Source organism: Macaca thibetana, chromosome 5 (assembly GCF_024542745.1).
Source record: "Macaca thibetana thibetana isolate TM-01 chromosome 5, ASM2454274v1, whole genome shotgun sequence".
NCBI classification, from domain to species: Eukaryota; Metazoa; Chordata; class Mammalia; order Primates; family Cercopithecidae; genus Macaca; species Macaca thibetana.
Genome location: NC_065582.1, coordinates 67,829,864 through 67,857,811, shown reverse-complemented (window position 1 = coordinate 67,857,811; position 27,948 = coordinate 67,829,864). Strand labels below are relative to the sequence as shown.

General features: G+C 41.2%; 3 protein-coding genes across 6 annotated transcripts in view; 1 reads left to right on the top strand and 2 right to left on the bottom strand.

Moving 5' to 3' along the window:
• Positions 1-27,948, top strand: part of LOC126955751 (signal peptidase complex subunit 2-like) — a 705,796-nt gene that overhangs the window by 362,322 nt on the left and 315,526 nt on the right. The window lies entirely within an intron of this gene.
• On the bottom strand, positions 71-27,336 carry LOC126955753 (uncharacterized). 4 transcript variants are annotated; one of them, XM_050792652.1, is made up of 5 exons: positions 27,100-27,336; positions 4,911-5,019; positions 2,977-3,039; positions 2,685-2,842; positions 71-1,613 (listed from the first exon to the last, which is right to left on the bottom strand). In XM_050792652.1, the coding sequence occupies exons 2-5, from the start codon at positions 4,971-4,973 to the stop codon at positions 1,433-1,435; spliced, it is 465 nt and encodes a 154-aa protein (XP_050648609.1). In that variant the 5' UTR covers positions 4,974-5,019; positions 27,100-27,336; the 3' UTR covers positions 71-1,432. The 4 variants fall into 4 exon arrangements, with proteins under 4 accessions (XP_050648609.1, XP_050648608.1, XP_050648610.1 ...); XM_050792651.1 differs by lacking the exon at positions 27,100-27,336 and adding an exon at positions 5,960-6,038; XM_050792653.1 differs by lacking the exon at positions 27,100-27,336 and adding an exon at positions 5,278-5,454.
• SMIM43 (small integral membrane protein 43) lies at positions 6,041-6,414 on the bottom strand. The gene has a single exon (XM_050792657.1). It carries the CDS (start codon positions 6,246-6,248, stop codon positions 6,057-6,059), a length of 192 nt encoding a protein of 63 aa, XP_050648614.1. The 5' UTR covers positions 6,249-6,414; the 3' UTR covers positions 6,041-6,056.

The following is a 27,948-nucleotide window of genomic DNA, read 5'->3' as shown; positions in this document are numbered from 1 at the left end:
TGAATCTCATTCCAATTGACCATTAACAAAGTTCGGTAATAATAACTCACCAATAAAAAGCCACATGAAAAACTGTGTTACATATAGTTTATTTTTATTTCATAGCCTTTTAAAAAATATAAGCCACCTAATATTTTGAAAAACATACACAGAATAATCATTTAGCTGCCACAATATTACAAAAATAAAATGACACAGAATAAACTGCACAAGAGAACAAAATAATCTCTGCTGAGTCACTCTGACTGGGAACACATGATAGTCACTAGGAAGGTGAAGTGGAGCCGTACTGCCATTTCTTCAAGATCAGTTATCACTCAAATCAATCACAGGTACTCCCAGGAGACCATTCCATGCACTACACAGGAATATGTGCAATATATAGATGTCAAGTTAACATCTTGAATTTAATTCCAAATACCATTCTTTCTTTTCCTCTGGGAGACAAGTTCAATGGCAAGCTAGAATAGTGAAGACCATGGGACATCAAGCCCATGACTGACCCACACCTCTCCCAGCTGGTTCTACAACGCAAGAAAGAGAATAAAGTATACTGTGCTATCTAACACAAAAGCTAGTAGCCCCATTTGGCTATTTTAATTTAAATTAATTACAATTAAACAAAATTTAAATTTTCCTTCCTCAGTCACACTAGCCACATTTCAAGTGTTCACTAGCCCCATGTGTCTAAATGGTTAGCATATTGGACACTGCAGATATAGAACATTTCTGTCATCACAGAAAGTTCTTTTAGACAGCCCTGGATGTGGGAAGTGTTTCTTCTTTGCTTAGCTAGGATGTAGGCTGCTTATAGAAGCAGCTTTGAGAGGCAATTCTTCTCCCAGGATATTCCTAGACCGGTGGTGGAGTCACAGAAAGGAGTAAGGTAGCCTTTCTCTGCATAGATTCCCCTCCTCCATGCATGAAAGCAACGGTCTTTTTATAGGAATCAAATACACAAACCCAGACTCCACCAAAATATAACTGACAGGATAATTAGAGAGGAGAGAAATGATGCAGATGAGGGAGCAGCGTGGTAGAACATTCTTTATCCTACACCAACCCTCCATAAAGAGGTTATGGCCACCAAGGAAGTGCGCAGGTACCCAGGGCCCTCTAGAAAATCCTGATGTGGGACAAGGATATTGGCTAAGAGAGGTCAGTCCTGTCAAGAGTTTTGTGAGAACACCTGACATGCCTTCACTCTGCTCACTCTGTCAGAGGGGAGCAGTGCTGCTTGGAGCTTTGACAGTTGTGAAGGAACTAGAGTTTTGATCTTTTTGAACTTTATGCTCCTCTGCAACTGTATTTTGTAGCCAGGGCATAAAATGTTAGTTGTCCTCCCAAGATCCACCACCATCTTCTTCCTCATGAAGAGAAAATGGATTTTTGTCAAAGGCAGTTATATATCCAGCTACAAAAACTACATTTCTCAGACAATCTTGCCGATAGCAGTAGCCAATGACACAGTTCTGGCCAATGAGATGAAGGCAAAAGCTATTGGCCTGCTGAGGAAGCTCTTAAAAAGCAAGTGGATTCGAACTGGCATGCCCCGTTTTCTCTGTGGGCTTCCTCCTCCTTCTTGTGGGCAGCTGCAGGGACCATCTTGGAACCTGGAGGAAAAAGCCAAAGGAACCTCAGCAGCCACCTTAATTAAGCCTGACATCCGTGAGCTGCTGAACCAACACCAGCAGCTGCCTGCCTCTAACCTCCTTGTTCTATGAGAAAAGAACAAACCCTCTAATTTGTTTAAGCCGCTCTTCAGTCCAAAACTTCCTATTCCATTATCAAGATAAAAATTCATCTTGATTCCCAATAGGAAAGTGTGATTTTCATCTGAAAGGAAAAGACATCTTGCTTGAAGAATCTGTACCTATTCAATAAATTCAAGTAACTTCAGAGTCATACTAACAAAACAAAAGTCACAGATAAAGGTTTTAGCTCAAACCCACCCATGTCTTCAGGATCTGTCTATACAGACCAAGAATGGCAGAAATGTTTGGGTTCATTATACAAAGTGGCTACTGTTAAGGAAAATAAGAGGGTTTTTTTTTTTTTTTAACTTTAATCCATCAGAAAGCTTTTCCTGCATGCTTATTAGGTTCTGATTACTGGGTCTAAATGCCCTTCTGATAATCCAGCTTCCTGTATGGGAAGATGCTCATGACTCAGATACTTAATCAGATCATTATTAACCCATAACATTATTTATTTTGTGTAGACAAAATAAAAAGTGGAAGACTGAGAAATGTATTTCACTGATTCAAACAAACAAAAAAAAACTACATCAAAGATTTACAACTCAATTCTTAACCTTCCCTTGTATGTGACACAGACACCTGACAGTGACATTCTAATGATCCTAGAGTTTTAATTGTGGATTTAGCTTAAATATGCACAAATAACTCGGAGTAGCTGCTAAAATTAAAAACAAAGTACAGCACTGTGTAGATACCTTATGTATTACATTAGTATCTTTAGTATTCTACCAGTCTCTAGATTAGTAAGTGTGACTTAGAAAAAAACAAACATTTCCCACTATTCTAAATGGTTTAACCATTTACAAACTTTAAAATTTTGGTCATTTAAAATTTAACTCCATTGCACTGATTTTGAAACTATAGACAAAATTGGAAATACAGAATGTCAAACTAAAAATAGAGTATTTCATATTTTTTACTCACCTAGTTCCAAGTTTCCACCCCTGCAAGCGAACCAAAAACAAATCCTGGCACCTTGCCATTCCCAGAAAAGCCAGTGCATGGCACACTCTGGGTAAATTTTCTCTCTTATTCTGTAGAATCACACCAGATGGCATCAGTTCTGCATCTACAGCTGTGCCCTAAAATTGAAGTTCAGACATAGGAATCTACTTTATTAGACATTTTAGATTTTGCAGGTGTGAGTGTGATGTCATTCTCATTCAACTTAAAATGGTTATCTTGCCAAGTAGAACTGCAGATCCATTGCACTTACAAGTTTGGAAACTAATGCAACAACCAAGATTGTCTTGATAAGATCTGAAGCCATTTTAAACACCTGAAATTTAGAAACAATGATGAAATAATAATATTTGAAATAAAATACAAATATTACATAATAGAATTATGGCTCATTTCCTTATAATGTAAGAAATTCAAGTCACCTTCTAACATTGCTGAAGAATCACTAAAAACCTTTTTATTGAAAATAAAACATAGGAATCTTCTATAATGAAGTTACATTTATATAATAAGCAGTTATTTTAAATATTCTTGACTTTTCAAGTGCTTTAATGTCTGTCTCATACTTACACAGTCTTTAAAAATAGACTTGGCCCATAGTGACTGTCAGAACAGGGGGTGGTCAAGGGATGGAGTAGCCAACATGTAGAAGCCTGAAACCTAGATCATTGTGGATGTCAGAGTATTTGATCTAAGTCAAAAATGCATTAAGGTAGCCAAAAATGTGAGTTTGAAAGTAGTCCTAATTTGGGAGGTCGGTCTATGTCAGGTCTTGGAAAAATGATGATTGAATAATTAAATAAATAGCAAAAGACAGCTCATCTACAGGTGTCAAAGTTTCAAAAGCAGAGCCTCTAACAAAGCAAGGGCAGGGCAGGAGATCAACAGCAGCAAGATCTAAGAGCAAATGTGAGTTACCTTAATTCCCAGAGCTTAGAGTCAAGTTCCAAGCAGAGGTTGAGTAATAGGAATAAATATTCATTGTGGCCTGGATAAATGGGAACTTGGTCATTAATGAATTTGATTACAAGGAGGTAATAAAATGACCCTGGACACAAGATAGAAAGGCACCACTGCTTTCTTAGGAACATGAGTCAGTAGAACCAGCTGAGAGATTGGATTAATACTCAGATGGTAATAAACTAGTCACCCTGACTTTTCAATAGTCTCCTGTCTAGGAAGAATGATGGGCAGGTTAAACTCATGGATACCAGTGGTGGTGCTAGGAAGATTAAAGGATTGCAAACTCAAGAAGCCAAGCATGTGGTTAAAATAATTTCCATTCTGGTTATTCTAAAGTGTGAAATGATTGTTTTCAATCCTTACAAAAACTATCATTGCTAATTAATTACTCCCACACTCATCTTCAATGTCCGTATTAACTATACAACCCTTTAACTAAATGCCACTGCGGAGATATCAACCAATTAGAGAACTATTGTTCAAAGCACAATACAGAATCACTGCAGTTGATTCAGGGAATTCAAACTGGGAATTCAAATCAAGTCTTACCATAACTCTGATAAAGAGGTGAGAATTTGCTCATACCCTAATAATTAAAGTAAACCACTTATTTATTAAGAACGGGCCTATTTGGGGAGAGTGAAATAGAAAGTGGGAAATTATCTGATGTCTTGGGCCAAAATTATTCACCTGAGACTATTTTTCCTTTAAAGCATCAAAATAATTGTCTTACACTTCACTTTTATATTATCAACTTAGGCAAACTTTAGTATTTCATTTTTTTAGCCTCTCTATATGGTCTTTCTTTGTGTCTAAAATTAGTATTTTCAATACTATAGTTATGACTTAGCTTATCCCACACTGATATGACTAACCCAAATCCTCCCTTACTGAAGACAGAGTCTATCTGCATCACATATTTCATCCCATGAACCCCCGCACTGTTTTTCAAAAGAGCAGAATGATTATTAAAAGTGCAAACACTCCTGACATCTCAGTCAAATTTCCACAATCCTCTACTGAGACACTGATTCTCGAAATGAGTTAGGAGTCAGTTTGGCTTTGTAGTTCTGGTAGAAGCTCACCAGATTTGAGTGGAAGAGAGCCCTTTCCTTCCTTGTACCCATTTCCCCCATCCTGAACCTACATGTTTTTAGGCCCTGGATCTTTAGAAGTTTAGTCATAACTAAGGCCAACGTGAAACCATGTGCCATCCCAACCTACCATTTGCAGAAAGCTTCCATCTCCCGTTGTTCCAGCCTTCTTTTTGCAGGCCCAAACTGTCATTGCAGCTGTGGTCCTCTATGCACCAGTCAAGGGCAGCAGCTCGGCTCTAGAAAGAGAGACGACATAAATCTAGGGAAAAGCTTCCGAAGGATGAAGATATTTCCCAAACTAACATTACCGAGAGGGTACTTAGGGCATACTGGTACTCAAGTTTGCTCCTGCTCGCCCATATTCTGCAAAAGTTCTAGTAATTTAAACTGAAACCACAGACCCGCCTCTCCGTCCTTTTTCCTGTTTCCCTACGCTATGCAAACAGTACCTCTTTTAGCTGGCTTTCCAGGCCATCACCCAAAAGGTCACGTACCGGCAAACCCTAAGGCATCTTTCAAATGACTCTCACTGTAACGTTCACCATCCGCTGTCCCAGATTCCAAACCTACCCTGCACTGCAATCTGCAGACACTAACTGTGGTTGGTGGCTAGAATATGAGTAAGGAACACCGGGAGGAAGGGATTCCTCCCTCCAAATGGGCGACTGAATCTTCCCTCCCCCACGCCCCACCCCAGCACCACCAGACGAACTCTTTACCATCTCTCAAAGCGCAAAAATGTTTAAAGCAATTTTTAAAATACTTCAAGTGCGCTGTTTCCTCCTGCCACCTGTCCCAAAGCCCACACACTCTTTCTCAAAAATGTGGATATTCAGGTTAACCTTCGATTTTGTTCGAAAATAGCTAAACTGAATTACCCGAATAATTTACTTTTCCACTCCTTGGGTATAACTAAAATGCAGTTGAACCGAAAAGAGCTTGCTGTTGTCCAAAGTCACTCCGGCTCCAAGGGGCGAATTCTCTTTTCGCCATCTCTCCCAGCCCTGGAACAACTTGGGGTCCCTCCCGAAGAGCAAAGCGCCAGCCCAGACCCCATACACCCACCGTCCCTGGCACCCGAACGCTCTGCGAGCCCCGGGCCTCCCACAGGAGCGGAGACGCGGGTACCTGCGCCTCACGCCGGAACCGACCCGTCAGAGCCGCCGAGCCCCGCACCTGGAAACTGGGAGGCCACGAAGACGGAGAATTGAGGCGGAGACCCAGCCCAGGGCCCGCGCAGTTCGGTGCCCTCCCGCCAGTGCCCGCACTCAGGTCACACCGCTTGCTCTCGGGAGAAGCCCCAAGGCTCGCGGTGCACCGACAGGCGCCCGGGCTGGAGCGCCCCGGCTGTGTTGGCCACGGAGTTCTTCAGTTGCTTGATGACCACGAAGAGCAGGAGGAAAAGTAAGAAGAGCAGGAAGAAGAAGAGCGCCAGGTAGAGCAGCAAGTTGAGTTCCCACTCCATGCTGGAGGCGCCGGCGCTCGCTTGCCGTGCGCGCTCGCCACGGGCTGCAACTGGAGGGCGAGCGCGCCGACCGCACACCCACCTCCCCGCACTCCCGCCCCTCGCGAGGCCGTGCCGCTTTGGGCGCCGACTCCGGGGTCCGTGCTCTGCCTCCCCCGGCTCCGAGGAAACGCGCCAAGAAGCTGAGGAAATCCGGCGCCGACTCTCCCCGCTGGCACCAGAGCCTTCCGCTTCGCTGAGATCCTTTCAGGTGCTCTCGAGGACGCGAGCGACTTCCCTAGGAGCGAAATTCCGCTGGCAGGGACGCCAGAAGAGGTAACGGCTCAGTCTCCCAGGGGAGGTCGGGACTGGTGTTTTGCAAATGATTTAAAAGTTCCCCTCCAACATCCAGTAGGGTCCCTAGCCCCCTGTCTTCCGAATTCATTTCTTTCGTTATATCCCTCCGTTCCTGCTTTCCGAAAAGACAGGGGTTGCCATGGCCCAGAGACCCAAAAGAATGAAAGGTGACAGTGAAGACGGGGTCTGAAAGGCTATGAGATGATTTCGTGCTATGAGATGTCTGAGTGAATTCCTGTTCGAGCTGTCTTGCTCTTCAGAGTAGCAGATGCATTCAATGTTGAATGTACTTTTCTATGGACAACAGGTCATTTGGAAAGGCATTAAGAATACAACGTATTTCGGTAGTGATATAGCACAAAGTTTTCAAATATTGGCCTCAAATTCAGTTTCTTTGGTGAAAGGAGGAAAACAAGTTTACTCAAAGTGTTTCTTGAGTCCCTAAAGCCTTTCTGTATCTAGTTGACGTGACCCGAAGCCCATATTGAGCAGCTTTGAGAGCTGTTCAGTGTATCTATTACTGCGCAACAAATTAAACCCAAATGTAGTGGCTTCAAACAACAAACATTGATCATCGCTCACAGTTTCTGTGGGTCCAAAATGTAGGAGCACTGGCTGGGTGATTCTGGTGTGGGGTTACTCATAAGGCTCCGTTCAGATGTCAGCCAGGTCTGCCTTCAGCTGAATGCTTGTGTGGAGGTGGAGGATCCACTTCCAGGATGGTTCACTCGCTGGCTGCCAGGTAGGGCTGGTTGTTAGTGGGAGGCCTCAGTTCCCTTCCATAGGTGCTTCCAACACAGCTGCGGGCTTCCCCCAGAACAAGTGATGAAAGAAAACAAAGCAGAGGCTGCAGTGCTCTTTACCACTAGCTTCAGAAGTCATGTGCGGTCACTATCCTACTGGTCACACAGGTCAGCCCTATTCACTGTAGGAGTCCAAGAACATGAATGCCAAGGAGTGAGGATCACTGGGGCCGGTCTTGGAGTCAGCTATGACAGCTGCTAATACAGCCAGTTATCATTGCCCATTTGTAGGCCTAACTTTATTTTATTCTTTGTTTATGAAGATGCGGAATTGCCTCCTGGACTGAATTCTGAGGATGAGGCCCGACAACATCCCTGACTGTAATAAGTGGCTGCTCCAGAGATGACAGGGGTTCAAAGAGACAGGGTGGTATGAAAACAGTGTGTGAACTGCAAGTCTCATGGACCTGATTCTAGTGTCCGCTCTACCTGTCAGGGGTCACTTTTGCTTAATGACTCTTAGTCCCCTCCTCTGTGACATGCCTTGCTGATCTTTCCCTTGGATTTGTTGTGAGGCTCAAAAATGAGCAAATGTTAAATAAAAATGTGTTTTGCTATATAAACGTCAGATACTGTTATTATTCTTTTACCAAGGGCCCCCAATGCTACAAGCTACTGAACAAAATTTCCAGGCCCTAGGCCTCTCTACCAAGCATCTTAGTGCATAAACGAAAAGAATCTTTTTTTTCATTTTCTCTTTGTCTCTCTCTCAATAACATTATATTGATCCACTTCAAGGCAGTGGTATGCTGGAGCTGGCTCATAATGACTCACAGGAGCTGATTGTTAAATTTTGTAAACCAGTTATTAAATTCCAGCTATTATTAAAAGTTAAATTATATAAAGCTACAATTATGTTAACAACAAAGGTAATTAATACTCAAAACTCATCACTTTCTAATTATTTTATTAGTTTGGTACAAAGGCAAAAACCACGTACTACATTTCACTGCTGTCTGTGCACTTGAGGTTAATTCCACGTGTTGTAGCTGTGTGGTGAAGATGCTGCATAGTGGTATGTTACTGCGCATCTCTTCCCAGCTGTGTTCAGTGCTGTCGTGTTGGTAGCTTGAAATTAGCTATGATGAGTGGGTTTGCCTTGAGAAAATAGACAAATGCTACAAATCAGGACCAGGCAGGCAGTTGTTACATTAACCAGCACAACACTGCTCGTGGGGCTATTGAGAGAAATTTAAAGTCTTATACAAGTTTAGCAAAGATTTGTGATTTTTTTTTTTTTTTTTTGACCGCCCAGAATCCACACACCTCCACTCTAAGCACCACATGTTCCTACGGATGGAATTCTCCATTTTATGTAATCTTGGCAAGAAGACAGATCCCAGTGCCTACTTTCCCTTGCCACCTCCTGTTACGGAAACCAAGGGGATCAGATATATCTTTTACCCACTCCTGATACAGTGTGGGGAGGAGGGCAAGAAGAGCTATGCCAGAAACTTAGTCAAATATCCTTGTCTCCAGGACTCTGAACCTTGGGAGTTGACAGAACAGGAGGAATGTTCAGAAGTCAGATGCATCCCCGTTGCTCGGGCAATCTGAGCGCCAGAACAGTCCCAAGAGTGACCTAGGCATGGCTACTGCTGCCTGCCTCGACGGCATCCTCAACTCCTGGCCCAGACCGGGCCCTCCTGCTTTCTTTCCATTCCATAACCTTTCTCTGGCTTTCCAGGAAATCTTATTGCTGTGAGGCCAAGTGGTTAGTGCCAGTTTTCAAAGGAGAACGCTGACCAATTATGAAGGCATTGCTTAAGTACTTGGCACATGTTAAGCACTCTTAATTAACAAGGTGTTTGGTAGGAAAGGCGTGTGATTTGGCACATTGCCATCCAGATATCCAAGCTATCGAAGGATGAAAATTGAAGCATGGAGAGGTTAAGTGACCTGCTGAAGATCACACAGCTGGCAAGTGGCAGGAGAGGGATGTGAACCCAGAAAGTCTGGCTCCAGAGCCTGCACTCCCAACCCTCGTGATTGTACTGCCTCGCAGGGAAAAGTGTACTTTTGTGTGCATGACCATCAAATTAATCAACATATTTTTTCTTTTGAGCGTCAGACTAAAAAGAAACACATTTCAAGAGACATATGTCTTCTGCATCTCAGCTCCTACTTTTGAAATCTTGAAGGTCAGAACTTCAAATGAGCCAGTGTTTGCCTGCAGAATGCTGTGGGAAAAGGCCAAGGGATGAAGGTTTTATGTTGCCAAGCTCAAACCCGTGTCAGCCTTTCTAACCGTAACTCTTTAGATTATCCATTTATCTGAGCAGCTTAAATGGATTTATAGGTATTAACTAACAAATTCTGATATTCACTTTCCATAGAATTTGTATTTAAAATAATATTGCTGCCACGAAAAATAACATATTACATTTAGTAGATGCTCCCAATGCTTTTCAGTCTCTGGTTATATTTATGTACCTCATAAAAGGCTCTGAACTTCAGTTTATATTGTATAAATGACTCCATATGAATAAAGCAGAATCTTTCTCTTCCTAAAGATGCACATTAATGGAAATTCATAGAAAGAAAACCCAAGCATTTTAAAAAGCAGAAAGGATACTCACTATAGATAAGAGCATAACTGCTTCCAGCAACTAAAAGATGCACAAATGGGTAGGTGGAGGGAGCTGTGTCACTACAATCACACACGACTGCCCACAGTGTGGACCCCACATACACTCCCACTAACAGCATGCCTCGTCCCCCACTCAGAGTTAGACTTCATGCATCTTTCATCTTCTCAGTTTCCTCCCCGGGGGTCTCAAAACAACTAGATGTTGCCCCAGAGCTGCCCAAGGTCTTAGCCTATGGACCTCTATGGCGTGTGGCAAGATGAGGGTTCCCCTTCCCTTTTCCCACCTTGTTCCTCCCAACTCTCATCTCTTATAGGAAGCAGGTATTTGATCATAACAAGCATCATAGATATTTATGAGAAATGATTAATACCAGGAACAGAAAGGTTTATGTGTCTTGTAAATGTGCTTCTCCAAAGAGTCTAAACACCTAAGAAGACACCCAGAAAGGGCTGTAAAAATCTACTGTCACAATCCTACCTGGACTTACCTGTTGTTGGCACCTGGAGGATGGAAGCAGCTTCTCCAGGAGAAGGGCAGGATAAGAGCAGGAGACAACAGAAAAAGAGATTTCCAGGCACCTTTCTAAGGCTGACTCAACTTGGCCTGACGTGAACCCCTCCAAAAAACAAAGAAATGTTTTGCAACATGCTCTAGTCTTGAAATGTGTTGTTAACCTGGGTAGTAAGACAGGTTCTTAAGTAACAGCACACCTTCCCAGGTGCTGCAAGCCATAAGAATTGAGTGACCCATAGATGATGTTTGCTTAGATGGGGTCACCTTAAAGCACCCATGCATGTGCTGGGGATGAGGTCCATACTCCTTGGAAGCTTCCAGGCCCTAGGACCCTGTCCTGGCTAGTTAGGACCTGAATCAGCCCCAGTGATCTTGGTGACTCCAATGGCCCAGAAATATCCCAGCCATACTATTCATGCCTCTGTGGCACCTCACCTCCCTTGCTTCTGCTCCATACACAAAAACACCACCATGTTCATTTCTGCGGAAGAGATACAAACTGGACCTCCTTGAAATTGCTGCTTGTTGATACTTTTTATCACCCCTACAACCCTCTAGATCTGAATTAGAAAGGCTAAGAGAATGCTCGCTGCTGTAGGAGAACAGAGAAGTCAATTGTTCTGCCTGAGGGAGTTGTATAAAGTTGATCAGCTATTACTGTAACACCCCATGATAGGATTTGCTCTTTACACCATCACCTCTTCCCAGATCCCATCCTCAAATCAACTGTATAAATATGCATTTTATACAGTGCATATAAAATGAGATGCTCTTCAGGAAATAAGTAAAATTTATGTGATAAGCTATTTAAATTTCATGTAACCGTTCAGGAATTCCAGTGAGAAGGAAGTAAGGAAGGGTGGGAGGAAGGGAGGGAGGGAGAAAAGGAGAAGGGGAGGGAGGGAGGGAGGCAGGGAGGGAGGCAGGGAGGGAAGGAAGACAAAGAAAAGAAGTCTAATGAAATTTATTGGAGGGGTATGTGGGAGATAGTCCTATGTGGGTAGCCCTTGAAATCCAGAATTTGCCACTAAGAATAGTTCTGTGAAAAATACTCTGGATTCTGTCCTTGATTTAGAATGTCTTTAAACACAGCAGAAGATACACTAAGTCTGTTCAATATTGGAAAAGAAAAATATTAAGTGACAGATTGTAATTGCAGCCAAATGCTATATCTTCAGTTTGGATTCTGCAGTAAATTAGCAGGAACATTGAAAAAAGTCGATGTGACTGTGGCCGACCCTGGACTTGATCAATACTATGTCATGTAGCAAAATAAAGAATCTGAGCATTATTAAGCAATGTATCTTTTGTTCAGCATAACTTTAATGGCAGTGGAGAAACTGTTGCTGCTGATGACAGGTCTGCAAGCTCCTGCATGAGTTAACGATGAAGAGCAACGAGCTTGCACACACACACACAAGACAAAAATTGGGCAGTCCAGAGGGCGGAAAAGAATGGATAAAAGTAGATTTTGTCTGTAACTCCTACATCTTCAGTGAAACACTCGCTTGTGAGATCTAACCACCTCAACACCTAGGGCTTGCACTCCCAGACCCAGTGACCCAATCTGCCTTCCAGACATGTGCTTCACCGTGGCACAGACTGGCAGCAAACACACTTGGTTCCAGGCCCAACCCTAGATACTCAACCTTGTACTACACCATATACTGTAGTGCTGCAAATGGCAACAAGACTTTATTTAGGTATCTACCTCTTCTCCATGCATCCCATGTGACTTAGAGGAAACTGTTCCAGGGAATTGGGTCCATAATGGTCTAAAATTCATTCGGGGAATATGAAGATTTTTTTTTCATCCAGAAGGGCACATCTGATGTAAATTGATCTAATCTAATTCAAGTTTTACAGTGTCCAACAAAGAAAACAAAACCACTATAAGTATCTAAAGTAAGGGAATTTAATATTGTTTAAACTCGTAAAATTAGTTACAAGGCTGTTGAATGGTAGAAGGAGTAAAAAGGAGACAGTAAGTTTACCACAAGATTGTAGCTCTCCTGGACTAGAGAAGCAAAGAGGAAAATGGGATTACACAGAGCCCATGATCACTGTATCAGGAAAGACCCCCAAGTGTCCATGGCTGCTGCCGCCAGTGGAGAAGTCGAATCTCCCAACTGGATCCAAGGACTGGGTTCACCAGCCACCTCCCAAGACGCCACCAGAAGCCAGGAAACAAAGAGGTATTCTCCCTTCCTCTCATCTTCCAACCTCATGGTAATGCCTCCCATTATGACATTATCTAATGGAAAGCTGGGTGACAGGGGAGTCTAGGCTCTCAGCAAGATGGTTGAGAGGAGAGAAGGGCAAGAATGAAGCTGAAATACAACAGGCACTACCCAGCACAGGAAGTACACATGATCCACGCACTGGGGAGAGGGTTCTCTCTCATGCATGTCAAATATAAGTAAATAAGAATGGCAGCCCAGTTTCTGGTGGTAGCCACCTTACGTCCATGGGGAGAACCAGCCACAGGATGTGGGTGATTTGATAAATGGCACGGTAGAGAGAACCTGCTTCCCTGATGGCACTACTGGGCCAGTAAATCCGTCAATCTTGAAGGCTTGCCTACCTCTGGGCATTCTATTTTGCACAAAAATGCATTTCATTATTGTTTAAGCTGGTTTGAGTTTGATTGTTATGAACTGCTGGAGGCACCCTAAGATACATTCAAAAGTCTCAGTTTTCTTATCTGTCAAATGGGGCTAATAGCATGATAATGACATCTACTTGAATAAGGGTGTTGTAACTGTTAAATGGAATAATACATGTGAAGCACCTGGCATTTAACAGGCACCTAACAAATGGTGATTTGTGTTATTATTATTACTATCATTTTTAATGGAGGTAACAATATTTCTAACTGTGTTGCCAAGCAAATATAGCTTAATAATAAATGTGGTCAGCCACTCCAGGCCAGCCTTCCATCCCTGCCACATACAACTTTCCATGCTGAGGCCTACACACCACCATCCACCACACAGCCTCCACCTCCCTTTTTTCCTCCTCGTAAGAACACTGGAGCCACCACCAGGACCTGGAGAGTGGATCAATTTGGAGCTCTTCATCTGCCACGGCTGTACTTTCCATACCTCACTATGGAAGCACTAGGATGATGTGGAAAGGAACCATGCTGAGAAACTGATAAAACAGCAGAACCAATAAGGTGACCTAATCTTCAAATCCTCAGGAAACCAGACCATGAGAACTAGGAGAGTAAACCGAGTACAAAGGAGTATGTTTACATTGTTTAAAGTATTGTGTCTTTACTGATATTATCTAAATAGGCCACTGAAATTACCCAAATTACGAAACAACCCTGGGTTGTGTGACGTTCTGGAGACTCATTATGTGAATGAGCAGGAGTAAGCAGTTTGCATGAAGTGGTGGCCGTAGAATCTGGCATGTGGAGCATCTCTTTGACAAGCCCATCCTAGGCTTGAGCCTGGGAACTCATGGCCATGGGGTTGACTTTCCATGGTCACCAATATACTACACACATCTTCGGGTTATCTTCACTCTTCCCATAGACTGTACCAAACCATCTGCCTTTTTCCCTTCAATATTTGTATCATTCATTTCAATAAAGTAAGTTGCTACCAGAAAAAAAAAGGAAGGAATGAAACCCTAGCCCCAGACTCCTTGAGGGGATGGATTTGAGGTTTCTTCCTGGCTCCTCCTTGGACCAGCACAATGATTAAACCTCTTTCAACCAAGAGTGTTAGCTTATGCCTATAATCCCAGCATATTGGGAGGCTGAGGCAGGTGGATCACTTGAGGTCAGGAGTTTGAGCCCAGCCTGACCAAAATGGTGAAACTCCATCTCAATTAAAAATACAAAACAGTATCTGGGTGTGGTGGTGCATGCCTGTAATCCTAGCTACTCAGGAGGCTGAGGCACGAGAATCGATTAAGCCCAGGAGGCAGAGGCTGCAGTGAACTGAGATGGCACCACTGCACTCCAGCTTGGGTGACAGAGTGAGACTCTGTCTAAACAAACAAACAAACAAAACACGAAGGAAGGAAGGTAGTTAATTCCTAAATGATTCTGATGATTAACCAGATGTGGGAATCACTATTCTACTTCAACTTCTTTATACTGCAGATAAAGACGTTGAAACCCAATGAGAATAAGTGACTTACCCAAAGTCAGACACAAAAGAAGTACAAAAGTGAAAACTGCAATTCAGGCTTACTGTCTGGTAGTTATGTTCTTTCCACCAATTGAGAATTCCATTCTTTTCTTTTTAAACTATGTAGCAGTTTTCCTATAGTTAGAATTGTTTTTGAAATGCTAATTTTGCCTCTGGATTAGAATTAATTAAAACCCACATTAAACTTTTAAAAAATTATTAATTCACAATATAATAGACTGCAATGTTTTATCTAAGAGAACTCAAAGAAATGAATTCTTCAAAAAATAAGACAATTATAATTTTTCAATCAAAAATAATATTAATAATTTTTTAAAATGTAATGAAAATAATGTGTCTTACTTACCACAGTACCTGGAAGTTCTGCAAATGAATCACTCACTTGAAAGGTTTTGAATAAAGCTAACCTTCTCCTGTCTGTGTTAGATCTTCTCCATGTGCCTTTCAAGTCTACCCTCCACCCTACTGTGTGTCCCATTAGCTCATATTGATTAGTCACTCCTTGCCCTACACTTTCTGCTAGGCTTTCTCCAAGGGAGGCATCACTGAAAGATGGAAGCAGGGAGGGGTTGTGGTATTTATTCCCTGGCCCCTCCCTGCCAGGCTGGAAGTTAATCATAGCCAACTCCCTCCTCTAGAGTCCTCAGTGTCCAGTAGCTGCTGATCTCACCAGGTTCCAGTACCCACCTTCTCCCTTTGCCTCTTTGAGATTATGGATGGTAACAGTTTCTGGCTGTTGCTGTCATCCCTTCATTACCATCTGCTATGAACTAATTGTTTGCTATAGTCTGAATATGTGCCCCCCAAAAATTCAGGTGTTGCCAATGTGAAAGCATAAGAGGTGAGGGTTTAAGAAGTGATTAGGTCATGAGGGCTCCTCCCCCGTGAGTGGAATTGAAACTCTTATAAAAGAGGTTTCTTGCAGCATTCATTTGGCAAGCTTGCCCTTCCACTTTGCGCCCTGCTGGGGCACAGCGTTCCTCCCGTCAGGAGGGTGCAGCCCTCCCCAGACAACCAAACTGCAGCACCTTAATCTTGCAGTTTCCAGCATCCAGAATGGTGAGAAATACATTTATCTTCTTTATAAATTACTCATTCTCAGATATGTTGGTCCAGCAGCACAAAACAAACTATGATAATATTTGTGTCCCCTGGCCCCAATTCATATATTAAATCCTAACCCTGGATGCATAGGAGGTGGACCTTTGATAGACGATTAGGTCATAAGGGCAGCACGCTCACGAATGGGATGAGTGCCCTTTAAAGAGACCACAGAGAGCTCCCTCACCCCTTCTAACGTGTGAGTACACAGTGAGATGACAGCCATCTATGAACCAGGAAGTGGGCCCTCACCAGACACATAATCTGAGGACACCTTGACCTTGTACTTCCCAGCCTCCAGGACTGTGAGAAGTAAGTTGTTTAAGCTACCTAGTCTATGGTATTTTGGGTACAGCAGCTCAAACAGAGTAAGACACCATCTCTTTGATCATCCCTTTAGAGATGTCTGGCTCTTGGCAGACCCCTGAGTGATACTCCACTCAGGCATTTCTCTTCTGCCTCTGCATCCCTTGAGGGATGGCATTCTAGATGGCTCCACTGTGGATTAGCTGTGTGTCTTTAGGAAAATTGTTTAACCTTTCTGACACTAAAGTTAATCAACAGTGAAAATAAAACGTTGCAGGATTGTTTTAAGAATCAAATGAGAAATTTATGTGAAAGCATTTTATAATGATTACTACATTAGAGGTAAAGCCAATGATCGATGTTTGTTTTGAATTTTATTAATTTTTATATATAGAAGCACATTGTTGAAACTTTCCCTATTTCAAAAAAATTCAGTATATCAGGGGACTGAAAGAGAAGCTATTTTATGTACAAATGATGATATGCCTGTGCAGTAAACTGAGGAACTGATATTGACTCCATCCCTACTGTCTGGTAAAACAATTTCACAGCTTTTTCTGTGGAAATTATGAATCTGCTTGTGTGATGACCTTGATAGAGGGGGTGTTTACGTCATTCAGGTGGTCTCCTAAAATACTGGGAAACATTCTCATCCATTTGATTGGCATCTAGGTAAATGTTTCTCGTAAACAGCATTTTTTCTTTTCTTTTTCTTTCTGAACATGGAAAAATACACTTAACATAAAATTTACCATCCTATTTACTTTTGTGTGTATAGTCCAGTGGTATTACATATATTCTCATTCTCGTGTGACATTACCACCATCCATGTCCAGAATTTTTCCATCTTGCAAAACTGAAACTCTATGCCCAGTAAACAACTGCCATTTCCTCCTTCCTCCAGCCCCTGGCAACAGCCATTCTAATTTCTGTCTTTATGAATTGTACTGCTCTAGGTACCTCATATAAGTGGATTCAGTAACTTTCTTTTCTGTGACTGGCTTATTTCACTTAGCATAATGTCCTCAAGGTTCATTCATGTTGTAGCATATGTCTGAATCTCCTTCCTTTTTAAGGCTGAATAATATTCTGTGATGGTTAATTTTATGTGTCAATTGGACTGGGCCCTGCGGTGCCCAGACATTTAGTCAAACATTATTCCAGGTGTGCCTGTGAGGGTGTTTCTGGAGGACATTAACATTCTCCTATTGGTTCTGTTTCTCTGGAGAACCCTGACTAATACATATTCCGTTATATGCATATACCATTCCTGTAGATATATTTTATTTTCGTTAAAACTGCAGTTTCACCATATGATCTAAAACATTAAAGTAATCTATTTTAGTCGGAAGTTATAGGAAAGCATACACATATCCTCCTGGACTATTTCCTGTAGAGTTTAAATATGCTTAACATAGAAAGCCACAATGCTGTTTTGCACATATGAATAATATTTCTACTTAGTTTTCTATATTTAGAGAGGCCAGTTCCACAGTGGCTAAGGTATAGTGGCTAAGGTATAGGCTTGGTATGATTGCCACTCAAACTCTGCCTAATTCTGTCATATTGAGAAGGGGACACATTGTCGCCCGGCTATTTTTTGAATACCATGATTTTTTTAATTTACAACAGAAACCCTGGGTGAGAGATTCTAAGGCCTCTAGTTGGAAATATATCTGGAAATTCATTTTGCTATCCTCGTCATAAACCAGCTATCAAATGACTGCCTACCCAAGCCTCCCTCTGGCTTTTGTATCAGCCATCTGGAAGCCACCATGAATCTATCTAAGGAATCTTCTAACCCTCCCCTCTGAAACCGTTATTCCCGATGAGAAGCTGCTGGCTTGGAGAGACAGGCAAGGACTCTTTTTGTCACTTTATATTTATGTGCTTTGTTGTAGTTTAATGGCTCTGAACACCCAAACACCAAGATGACCAGCATCATAGAGATGGCCAACTTGAAAGCATTGTTTTTCAATAATTCAAAAGCTATGGTTATAAATTCACCACAGGAAATTGTCTTACAGTTTTTTTTTTTTTAATCATCTATGAATCATTGCAAAAAAGAAACTGTTCTGAGTGTTTGTGAAACTCGTGTTATTTGAACACTAATACTGTCTTGAGGTTTTCTTCTGCCCCATCACAGATACTGTTGGTTGAACTAAGTGATGCTGTTATAGTCATTACTCAACAATGAAAAAGAGGACTTGTGACATCTGAAGAAAATGCGTATTCCTTGTCACTGGTATACATCTGGCTCTTGTGTGCGGCCCTTCATAATCATGACCTCTTCAAGTGCTGTATGGCTGAGCTGGTGGGCTATGATTTTCACTATACATCACCAAGAATTATGTTTCTCCACCCACCCCAGCTGTGGTTGAACTGTTTCTCACCTTCAAGAAGAAATGAACACACAACTCATTATACAAAGCTCAGCACCTGCTACTTACATATTTTTCACATTTAATGTTTTCATCTATCGTGTGTATCTTGTCAGATGAAAAAGTCTTTTGCAAGAGGAAAACAGCTATATATCAGTTTCATCGTTTTGCTGATGCCTTGGCTATATTTACTGGTAAGACTTTTCCTCCTTCTCCAAATTTCTTCATATTTTGTGGTGCTGTGGAAAGAGCATTGGTTGAAAACTTCAGAGCCTGGATTCTCACCGTCCCCTGCCAGCATAAGCCATACAACATCGCACATGTCTCTAACTTCACTGTGGTTCTATTCCTCAAATTGGGGGATTAAATATAATTATCTCCAAATCCCTTCTAGTTCCAAAATTCAAATAGCTTACCATTTTTTACTGCCAAAACCAGGGATGGTGGAAGAGAGAGATTACCGGAATGAGTTGCTGCCAGCTGCCAAGATGACAGAGTAGGTGGGGAACCCAGAGTGCTTTCTTTCAGGAGAGTCATTGGCTCCAGGAAGGGCCTCTGACACATTTGCAGAAGAGGTTCCTTCACGGCTCACTGCTCATTCCAGCCACGACTTTATTCCTTTTATGAATACATTAAGTAAGTGGGGTTATTCATGTGTCACCTACATATCAGCCACCTTTCCACTGTGTGCAAACCACGAACAGGACTCAGCACAACATGTTGTTTCCCTCAAGGAGAAAAATCACTCCACAAAGCACGACTGAACAATGCAGACAGCACCTGGAGTTGTCTCCTTTTCATAACCTTTCTTCCCCAGCAAAGTAGTCACTTCTCCCTCCTTTCCTTTCTTTGTTATGCAGGAAACCTAGGTGCCAACCTGAGCTAATTTCTACCTGTAGGTTTATCAAATTGCCTTTTAAATAAAATTGTCTCTGCCCCCAAGGAATTCTCCTACTAGCTGAGAAGAAGGTATTTTTTTCCCTGAGTATTACACATACCTCTTCAACTTCTCTGATCCAGCTCAAACCATTTCCAAGTAGAAAAGGATGTGAAAGAAAGAAAGCTACGTTGATAAGACCTCCCACCTATACTTCTGAGGACAGGGCTTCATGCACTATGTGATGGCATGCAGTTTTTAGTCTCTTTCAGATTACTTATTCAAATAAATAAAAATTCATTTGTACAGGCTGAAGAATGAAACTTGCCCCATCTCTACCACCCTGAGAAAAAGGCTTCTCTTAGTCTTAATTTAATTTTGAACAAAAATTGGTCTTATCTTACAAATTCCTTTTTAAATACTGAAGAACATTAGTAGAGCATTTTTTATTATCAAGCAGTTGACAATACATTATTTTATATCTTCTTTAACATCACAATAATTATTTCACAACAATCTTATAAAGCTATTACATTTGGTATGCTATTTGGTATTTATACATTTCTAATGAGATTTACAGATTTACTCTGCCAAAGAAATAATGTGATATTTGCTCCCAGCTTCAACACAAGCAGAATACTAATGTAAAGAATGACTATTTTGTCTACCATCCTGTGATAAACTATTGATAATCATAATTGTAAAATAATTCATACATAATGGCAGTGTGTTTCTACTCTATGCGCTGTTTTTTTTTTAATACTATGAAATTAAATTGTGACATAACCTTGCAGAGATGTCAAAATTATACTCTCCTAGTGAAATATATAAGGGGTAAAATAGTACTGTGTCCTTTCACTGAACTGTTAAATAAAGACAGTCTTTTTCTTAAGGAAATATACAAATTGTTTAAACTTATCACTGCAGATTCAACTTTGTCAAAATTTAACAGTTATTAATCTGGTATGTCTAGTATTTTTTAAAGGCATATTGTGAAAAACATTGTTTCATAGTAAAGTGTGGTGACCTAGTCCCTGGGGTCTGGAGCCAGCGGCCTAAATTAATAAATCTTGGCTTTACTCCTAACTAGCATGTGACTTCAACTCTTGGTGCCTCAATTGCCTCATCTATAAAATGGAGATAATAATATTATTCTCATCATTGGGTTGTTGTGAAGATTAAATGGTTTAACACATGTAAAATGCTTAGAACAGTGTCAAGAACATAATAAGCACTCAATAATGGTTAACTGTTATTCTTATTGTTAACATGTCACAAGTCAGGATATTAACATACCGACGTCAGCGCTAATCTGTGAGCACTCTTGTGATAACAGAAACCAGCTGTATGCTTCATTGCCCACCTCACTAATCACACTTCCCATTCTCCCGCTATTGTTTCTACTGGTATTCGGTATGCTTATGGGTTTTTTAACCTTTTTTTTTTTTCTTTTTGAGATGGAGTTTCACTCTTGTCGCCCAGGCTGGAGTGCAGTGGCGCAGTCTTGGTTCATTGCAACTCCGCCTCCTGGGTTAAGGCGATGCACCTGCCTCAACCTCCTGAGTAGCTGGGATGACAGGTGCCTGCCACCATGCCTGGCTAATTTTTGTATTTTTAGTAGAGGCTAGTATCAAAATCCTGACCTCAGGTGATCCGCCCACCTTGGCCTCCCAAAGTGCTAGGATTATAGGCATGAGCCACCACGCCTGGCCTAAACTTTTATATATACTTCTATATATAGGGAAATATAGACATACATTTTTAGAAACAGGGTCTCATGACATTGCCTAGGCTGGCCTCTAACTCCTGAGTTCAAGCGATTTTCCTGTCTTGGCCTCCTGAATAACCGGGACTATAGGCATGCACCAGGGTCCCTGGTTGTTTTTTACGTTTAAATTTTTGATACATCCAGAATTTAATTTTTGATAAATCCAGAATTTAATTTTTGATAAGGTGTAAAGATCCATCCTTTTTTTTCCATTTGACTACCCAGTTCTCCAAGAATCATTCAGTCAGTGAATAATCCATCTTTTCTATTACATTTTCCTTGTTCATTCACTCTCCACAACCTTAGACCAAAAGTCTTCAAACTAGGTTTCAGATATACCTAAGGGTATATGAAGACTTTCTAAAGGGCACACGAAGGTCGGACACAATGGCTCATGCCTGTAATCCCAGCACTTTGGGAGGCTGAGGTGGAAGGATCTCTTGAGCCCAGGAATTCAAGAGTAGCCTGAGCAACACAGTGAGACCCCTTTCTCTACAAACAAATAAACATAAATGAATAAAGAAAGGCACACAAACATGGTTAATTTTGTGACTATGTCCAAATACTCAATGTCTACGTACTTTTTCCTAAAATTATTTGTCTAAGAAGATGTCTATCATCAAGGGTACCCTTGCCTCTCTTTTTTTCCTCTCTCTCACCTTTATTTCTGAGAGCAGTTTTCACAACAAAACTGAGCAGAAAGTACAGAGTTTTCTCATATACCTCCCATTCTCACACAGCCATCCTATCAACAGATCACTATCACTGCCCCCCACAGAGCTGTACATTTGTCACCAACAATGAACCTGCATGGGTATGTTATTATCCAGAGTTCACAGTTCACATCAGGGTTCTCTCTTGGTGTTATATGCTCTATGAGTTTGGACAAGTGTGTAATAACAGGTATCCACTATTACAGGATCACACAGAATAGTTTCACTGCTCTAAAAATCCTCTGTGTTCCACCTATTCATTCCTGCCTCTCTCCTAATGTCCGACAACCAGTGATCATTTCACTGTTTGAATAGTTTTGCCTTCTCCAGGGTCTCATATAATTGGAGTCATACAGTATGCAGTCTTTTTAGATTGGCTTCTTTCACTTAGCAATAGGTCAAGGGTCTGTTTTCTTTCTTTCTTTCTTTCTTTCTTTCTTTCTTTCTTTCTTTCTTTCTTTCTTTCTTTCTTTCTTTCTTTCTCTCTTTCTTTTGTTTCTTTCTCTCTCTCTCTTTTTTTCTCTCTTTCTCTTTCTCTCTCTTTCTTTCTTTCTTTCTTTCTTTCTTTCTTTCTTTCTTTCTTTCTTTCTTTCTTTCTTTCTTTCTTTCTTTCTTTCTTTTCTTTCTTTTTCTTTTGAGACAGAGTCTCACTCTGTCCCCAGGCTGGGGTGCAGTGGCATGATCTCGGCTCACAGCAACCTTTGCCTCCCCAGTTCAAGCTATTCTCCTGCCTCAGCCTCCCAAGTAGCTGGGACTACAGGTGTGTGCCACCACGCCCAGTTAACTTTTGTATTTTTAGTAGAGATGGGGTTTCAGCCTGTTGACCAGGATGGTCTCAATCTCTTGACCTCATGATCTGCTCACCTCAGCCTCCCAAACTGCTGGGATTAAAGGCATGAGCCACCATGCCCAGCCAGGTCTATTGTCATAGTCTGCTTTCCAGATTTTTTTCCCCCACTTTAACAATATCTTACTGACTCCTAACTTATCCTAACTCCTATCACACATTGCCAAATCAATAAGAAATCCAGCAATTCCTTTGATCAAGGCACCATAATACATCCTCTCCTATCCCCTCATTAAGAGATAGGTTTCCAATAAATTGTACTTTTTAGGTGACAAGAAACAAGTTTTTTCTCGCTGCACAGCTTCAGTGGTTCGTCCCTACTCCACCAGCTTCTAGCCAATGTCAGCCTCACTGAGCAGCTTCTAGCCACTGTTAGCCTCACTGAGCTCCAACTATTTCCTTTTTCTAAGACAGTCAGCCCACCTCTAGGAAGCTCCACTGTCACATAGTCAAATAAGTGCTCCCTGTCTCCTCTTAGTGCCCCAGGTTTCCACAAGTAAGGTCCTGAACCTACACACTCCTCTCTGCGGGATGATGGTTTGAGAGATTCTGTGTGCTTTGTTGGTGTCTCTTTGATATAAGACTTCCAATAAACCTTACTGCCCCCTCTGTGTATCATCCAGGGGGATTGTGCCACCTAATAGTCATCTAAGAATGGTTTATCAAAATTTATAATGTGTGCTGTTTTAATCAAATGTATATCACCAGTATTTAGAATAACAAGTAAATCCAAAAGAAATTGTTTTACACATAGAGTCACAGGACATATATTTTATATGAAGAATGATTACCAATTGAAGACATTAAATATAAATATATTACATTAGGATAAACATGTATTGGAGATGTAGAATAGAAATGGAAGTTGAAAGAGAAAAAGGATGAAGTGAAGTTTCTGATTGTTGGAGAGGAGCTCGTTTATTAATGTCTTAAAGGGACAATGGTGATGGATTCCAAATTACTGTGGTATCTGTACTTCCACTGGAGAGTGATAGAAAAGCTTCATTTTAAAATATAAATATTTACAATGTGCCACAAACAATATCCTTTGCTACTGTTTAAATTTATGATGAAATATTTAAGATGTCAATTTTAAAATATTTGAGAAGGTACATCGCTTTTCAGGATGCTTTTAGAGGGACTGATTTTTAAAGAATCCTAAAATATATTCTAGGCTGCATTGTTTCTTTCTTTTTTTTGAGACGGAGTCTCGCTCTGTCGCCCAGGCTGGAGAGCAGTGGTGCGATCTCAGCTCACTGCAAGCTCTGCCTCCCGGGTTCACGCCATTCTCCTGCCTCAGCCTCCCCAGTAGCTGGGACTACAGGCGCTCGCCACCGTGCCCGGCTAATTTTTTACATTTTTAGTAGAGACGGGGTTTCACCGTGTTAGCCAGGATGGTCTCAATCTCCTGACCTCGTGATCCACCTGCCTCGGCCTCCCAAAGTGCTGGAATTACAGGTGTGAGCCACCGCGCCTGGCCCATTGTTTCCTATATTCCCAGCTAATGCCTGTAATCCAAGCACTTTGGGAGGCCAAGGGAAGAGGATTGCTTGAGGTCAGGAGTTAGAGACCAACCTAGGCAACATAATGAGATCCCGTGGCTATTGGAAAAAAAAAAAAACTTAGCCGAGTGCGTAGGGTGCCTATAGTCTCAGCTACTCAGGAGGCTACAGTGAGAGGATCACTTAAGCCCAGGGGTTTGAGACTGCATTGAGCTGTGATCACACCACTGCACTCCAAGCTGGGCAACAAAATGAGATCCTGTTTCTAAAAATAAATAAATAATAATAATAACATATATTTGTAGACCAATTAACAGGGCACTTTTACATACATTATCTAATTTGATCCCAAGTGCAATCTTCAATTTAGAACGAAGAGCTTTCTGCAAAGTGCACAAATTCAATTCCAACTATGTGAAGAAACATGGGTAGAACTTCCTGAATTGTTTCCAAAGATGAGCATAGTCTAAACCAGAAGAGTTATTTGGCATTATTTTCCAATTTAATAATGTCAGTATTCTTCATTCAAATATAATTTGTTCTTATGTTACAGAAGGTTTTTTAAAATATAAGAGTGGTGGGGGGTGGTTTTATTGTTATATCATCAAAAATTTAGATCTGGAAAGCTTGTTAATAAAGCTATGTCAAGAAAAATCAAATCACTTGTCCAAGGTAGTGGCAGAACACAAGTTGGAAACTGGAAACTCTGATCCTCTGTTCAAAAATCAATCATTTAAGAAGGAGTTTATCTTAGCTTGTACACATGGATGGACATTTTGTCTTGTTAAAAACAAGTTTATTGAAATATAATTTACATACACTCCTTGAATTATGTAATTATATGTATCATATATTAATATATAATGTAAGTACACTCCTTTAAAGTATACAATTCAATGGTTTTTGATACATTACAGACTTTTGCAACCATAATCATAACCTAATTTTAGAACATTTCATTATCCCCCAAAGAAACCTTGGCACCACTGTCAGTCACTCTCCATTCCCCTTTCTCCTTACCACCTCCTTCCTTCCTCAGTCCCACGATACCACTAATCTACTTTCTGTCTCTAAATTCTTCTTTTTTGGGTATTTTATATCAACGAGAACATACACTATGTGGTCTTTCTTGACTGGCTTCTTTCACTTAGCATACTGTTTCTGAGGTTCATCCCTATTGTGGCATGTAACATGTATCAATAAAAAATTCCTCTTTATTGCTAAATAACATTCAATTTAATGGCTATAGTACATTTTGTCTATTTATTCTCTAGCTGATGGACATTTACATCATTTCTACTTTTTGGCTATTATGAATAATGCTTCTTTGAACATTTGTGTACCAGTGTTTATGTGAGCATGTTTTCATTTCTCTTGGGTAGATATGAAGGAGTGGACTTGCTGGGTCATATATTTAACTCTCTGTTCACTTGTGTAACTCTATGTTTAACATTATGAGGAACCGCCAAACTGTTTTCCAGAGTGGTTGTACAGTTTTACCTTCCCGCCAGCAATATGCAGGGGTCCCAATTTCTCCACATCCTCACCAACACTTGTTATGTCTCTCTTTTATATTATAGCCAACCTAGTGGGTGTGAAGAGTGGATTGAATTAATCAAGATTCACCAAATAGTTGTGCAACTCCCCACTTCATTTCACCAAATAGATTCAAAATCAAAAACACAAACTTTATCATGAACATACAGGGTTATCTAATAAATCAACAAAAGGTTTCTAATGTCTGATTGCAACTGTACTGTGTCAGGTACTAAATAAATTAAAAAAAAAACTTAACATTAACTCTATATTGTCCACAGTTCATCCTTTATGCATTAGATACAATACCAATTAATAAAATACGAATCCTGTTATAAACTGAATATATGTTCCCCTAAAGCTCGTATGTTAAAACCCTAAACTCTAATGTGATGGTATTTGCAGGTGGGACCTTTGGGAAAGTAATTAGGTTTAGATAAGGTCATGAGAGTGGGGCCCCCATCATGAGATTAGTGTCCTTATAAGAAGAGTAAGAGTCCAGAGCTCTTTCTCTCTCTGTCATGTGAGGACACATCAAGAAGGCAGCCATCTGCAAGCCAGGAGGTGAGTCCTCACCAGAACTCAACCATGCTGGCACCCTGATCTCAGACTCCCAGCCTCCAGAACTGTGAGAAATAAACATCTGTCATTGAAGCCACCCAGTTGATGGTATTTTGTTATAGCTGCCCCAGCTAACTAATGCATAATGCACATCCTCATCTTTAAGGAATCCTCAAGGAATTTTTATTTTCTGATTAGGAAGAGACTAAATTTAATAAAACAGATAACAATTACAGAGCAGAATATGGAAAAGAGCTACAGAATTGGATACCATATGTATCAAAGTGATATAAACAAGCAGAAGGAGGTGGGATTCGTAGGAAGGACTGAGGTAACATTTATTGGGTACTTTTCTAGCTAGGAAACTGTTTGTTTTTTGGGGGGCCCATTGCTTCTTTTTAGGCTGCTAGAAAAGGACGATGAGTGGGTGGATGGGTAGAACAAAAAGGCTAAAGGAACAAACAATGCCCACATATATGGAGGCAATAGACTAAATATTAATATTTCCTGTCTCCAGGAAGTCCCTATTCATATTTAGATTCTTATTTTCACAGGATCATGTCTGGTAAATTGGACTATTAATCTGCTTTGGCAAGCCTGGTACATTCCTGGGATGTCACAAATATACCTTCCTGATATTCAGGAAGCTCTTTTCTGGTCCAGAAGTCACAGGAGAGCCTTGTGGTTCTAGGAAGTTATTTCCCTGTTCCAAGACTGCTGTTACAGAGATGCCAGCAGCCCTGCATCCCTCTCTGACCCTGTGTGGAACCACAGCAAGCCCACAAAGCCCATCTTGGTGTTTTAAGAACTGTGTCTCATACACAGCTCCTCAAGCAAGCTGTCAACTTACCTTATCTGTAGGTAGCTCACTTAATACAGATGGTGTCACCCCCAGAACAGCCACTGATACATCACATATCTGAGGGCATCTTCTTTGTTGCTTATTTCTCGCCCCTCCTTGGAAATGGGCTTGCGTTGTTCCCTTTGCCTTTTTGTTCTACCACCCACCCACAAGCATTCTCTCTTGGCAGCTTGAAAAGCCCTGGCACTCTGAATGTAACTACCAATGGGTGCTCTTCGCCAAGTGGGTTCTGACATCACGTTCTGTTGCCAACAGCCCTGCCTCACTCCAGCTGTTCTGCCTACTTCTTTCTGAGCAGTGTGACACCCACAGAGAAGAGTGGGGTAGAGCTCAGCCCAAGGGAGTGTCTCTATTTCTGCCCTGGGCTCTGCTGGAGGCTCTTAAATATTGGACATGCACAACCAAATATGTACACATGACTGTGCACTGAGCACAGGGTTTTTGCAGAGTGTGGGCTAATCAAATGATCAGTTTGTTTTGTGGCTTGGGACGGAATGAAATCTTCTTGACTGGTGTCACAACAAGACAAAATAGACATCAAAGCCTGAGGGATATGGCCACAGGGTGAAGCTACCTACTCCAGTCCACAGGGCTGCTTTTGCAGAGTTCACCTGGACATGAGCCAGATGCTTGAGCCTCCCCACTTGTACATGGTGCTAGGCAAACCTTGTATTTCTTCCCAACTTCTATCTATGAAAAAACATACAGCATCTCCATAAAATTAAGGGGGAAAAGTCCTACCACTCTAATATCTTCACTGGTTTAAATTTCATGTAATTACTTTGAGTTCTAACTGCTATGAATTTATTTTTACACAATGTTAATCAACCAGCATGT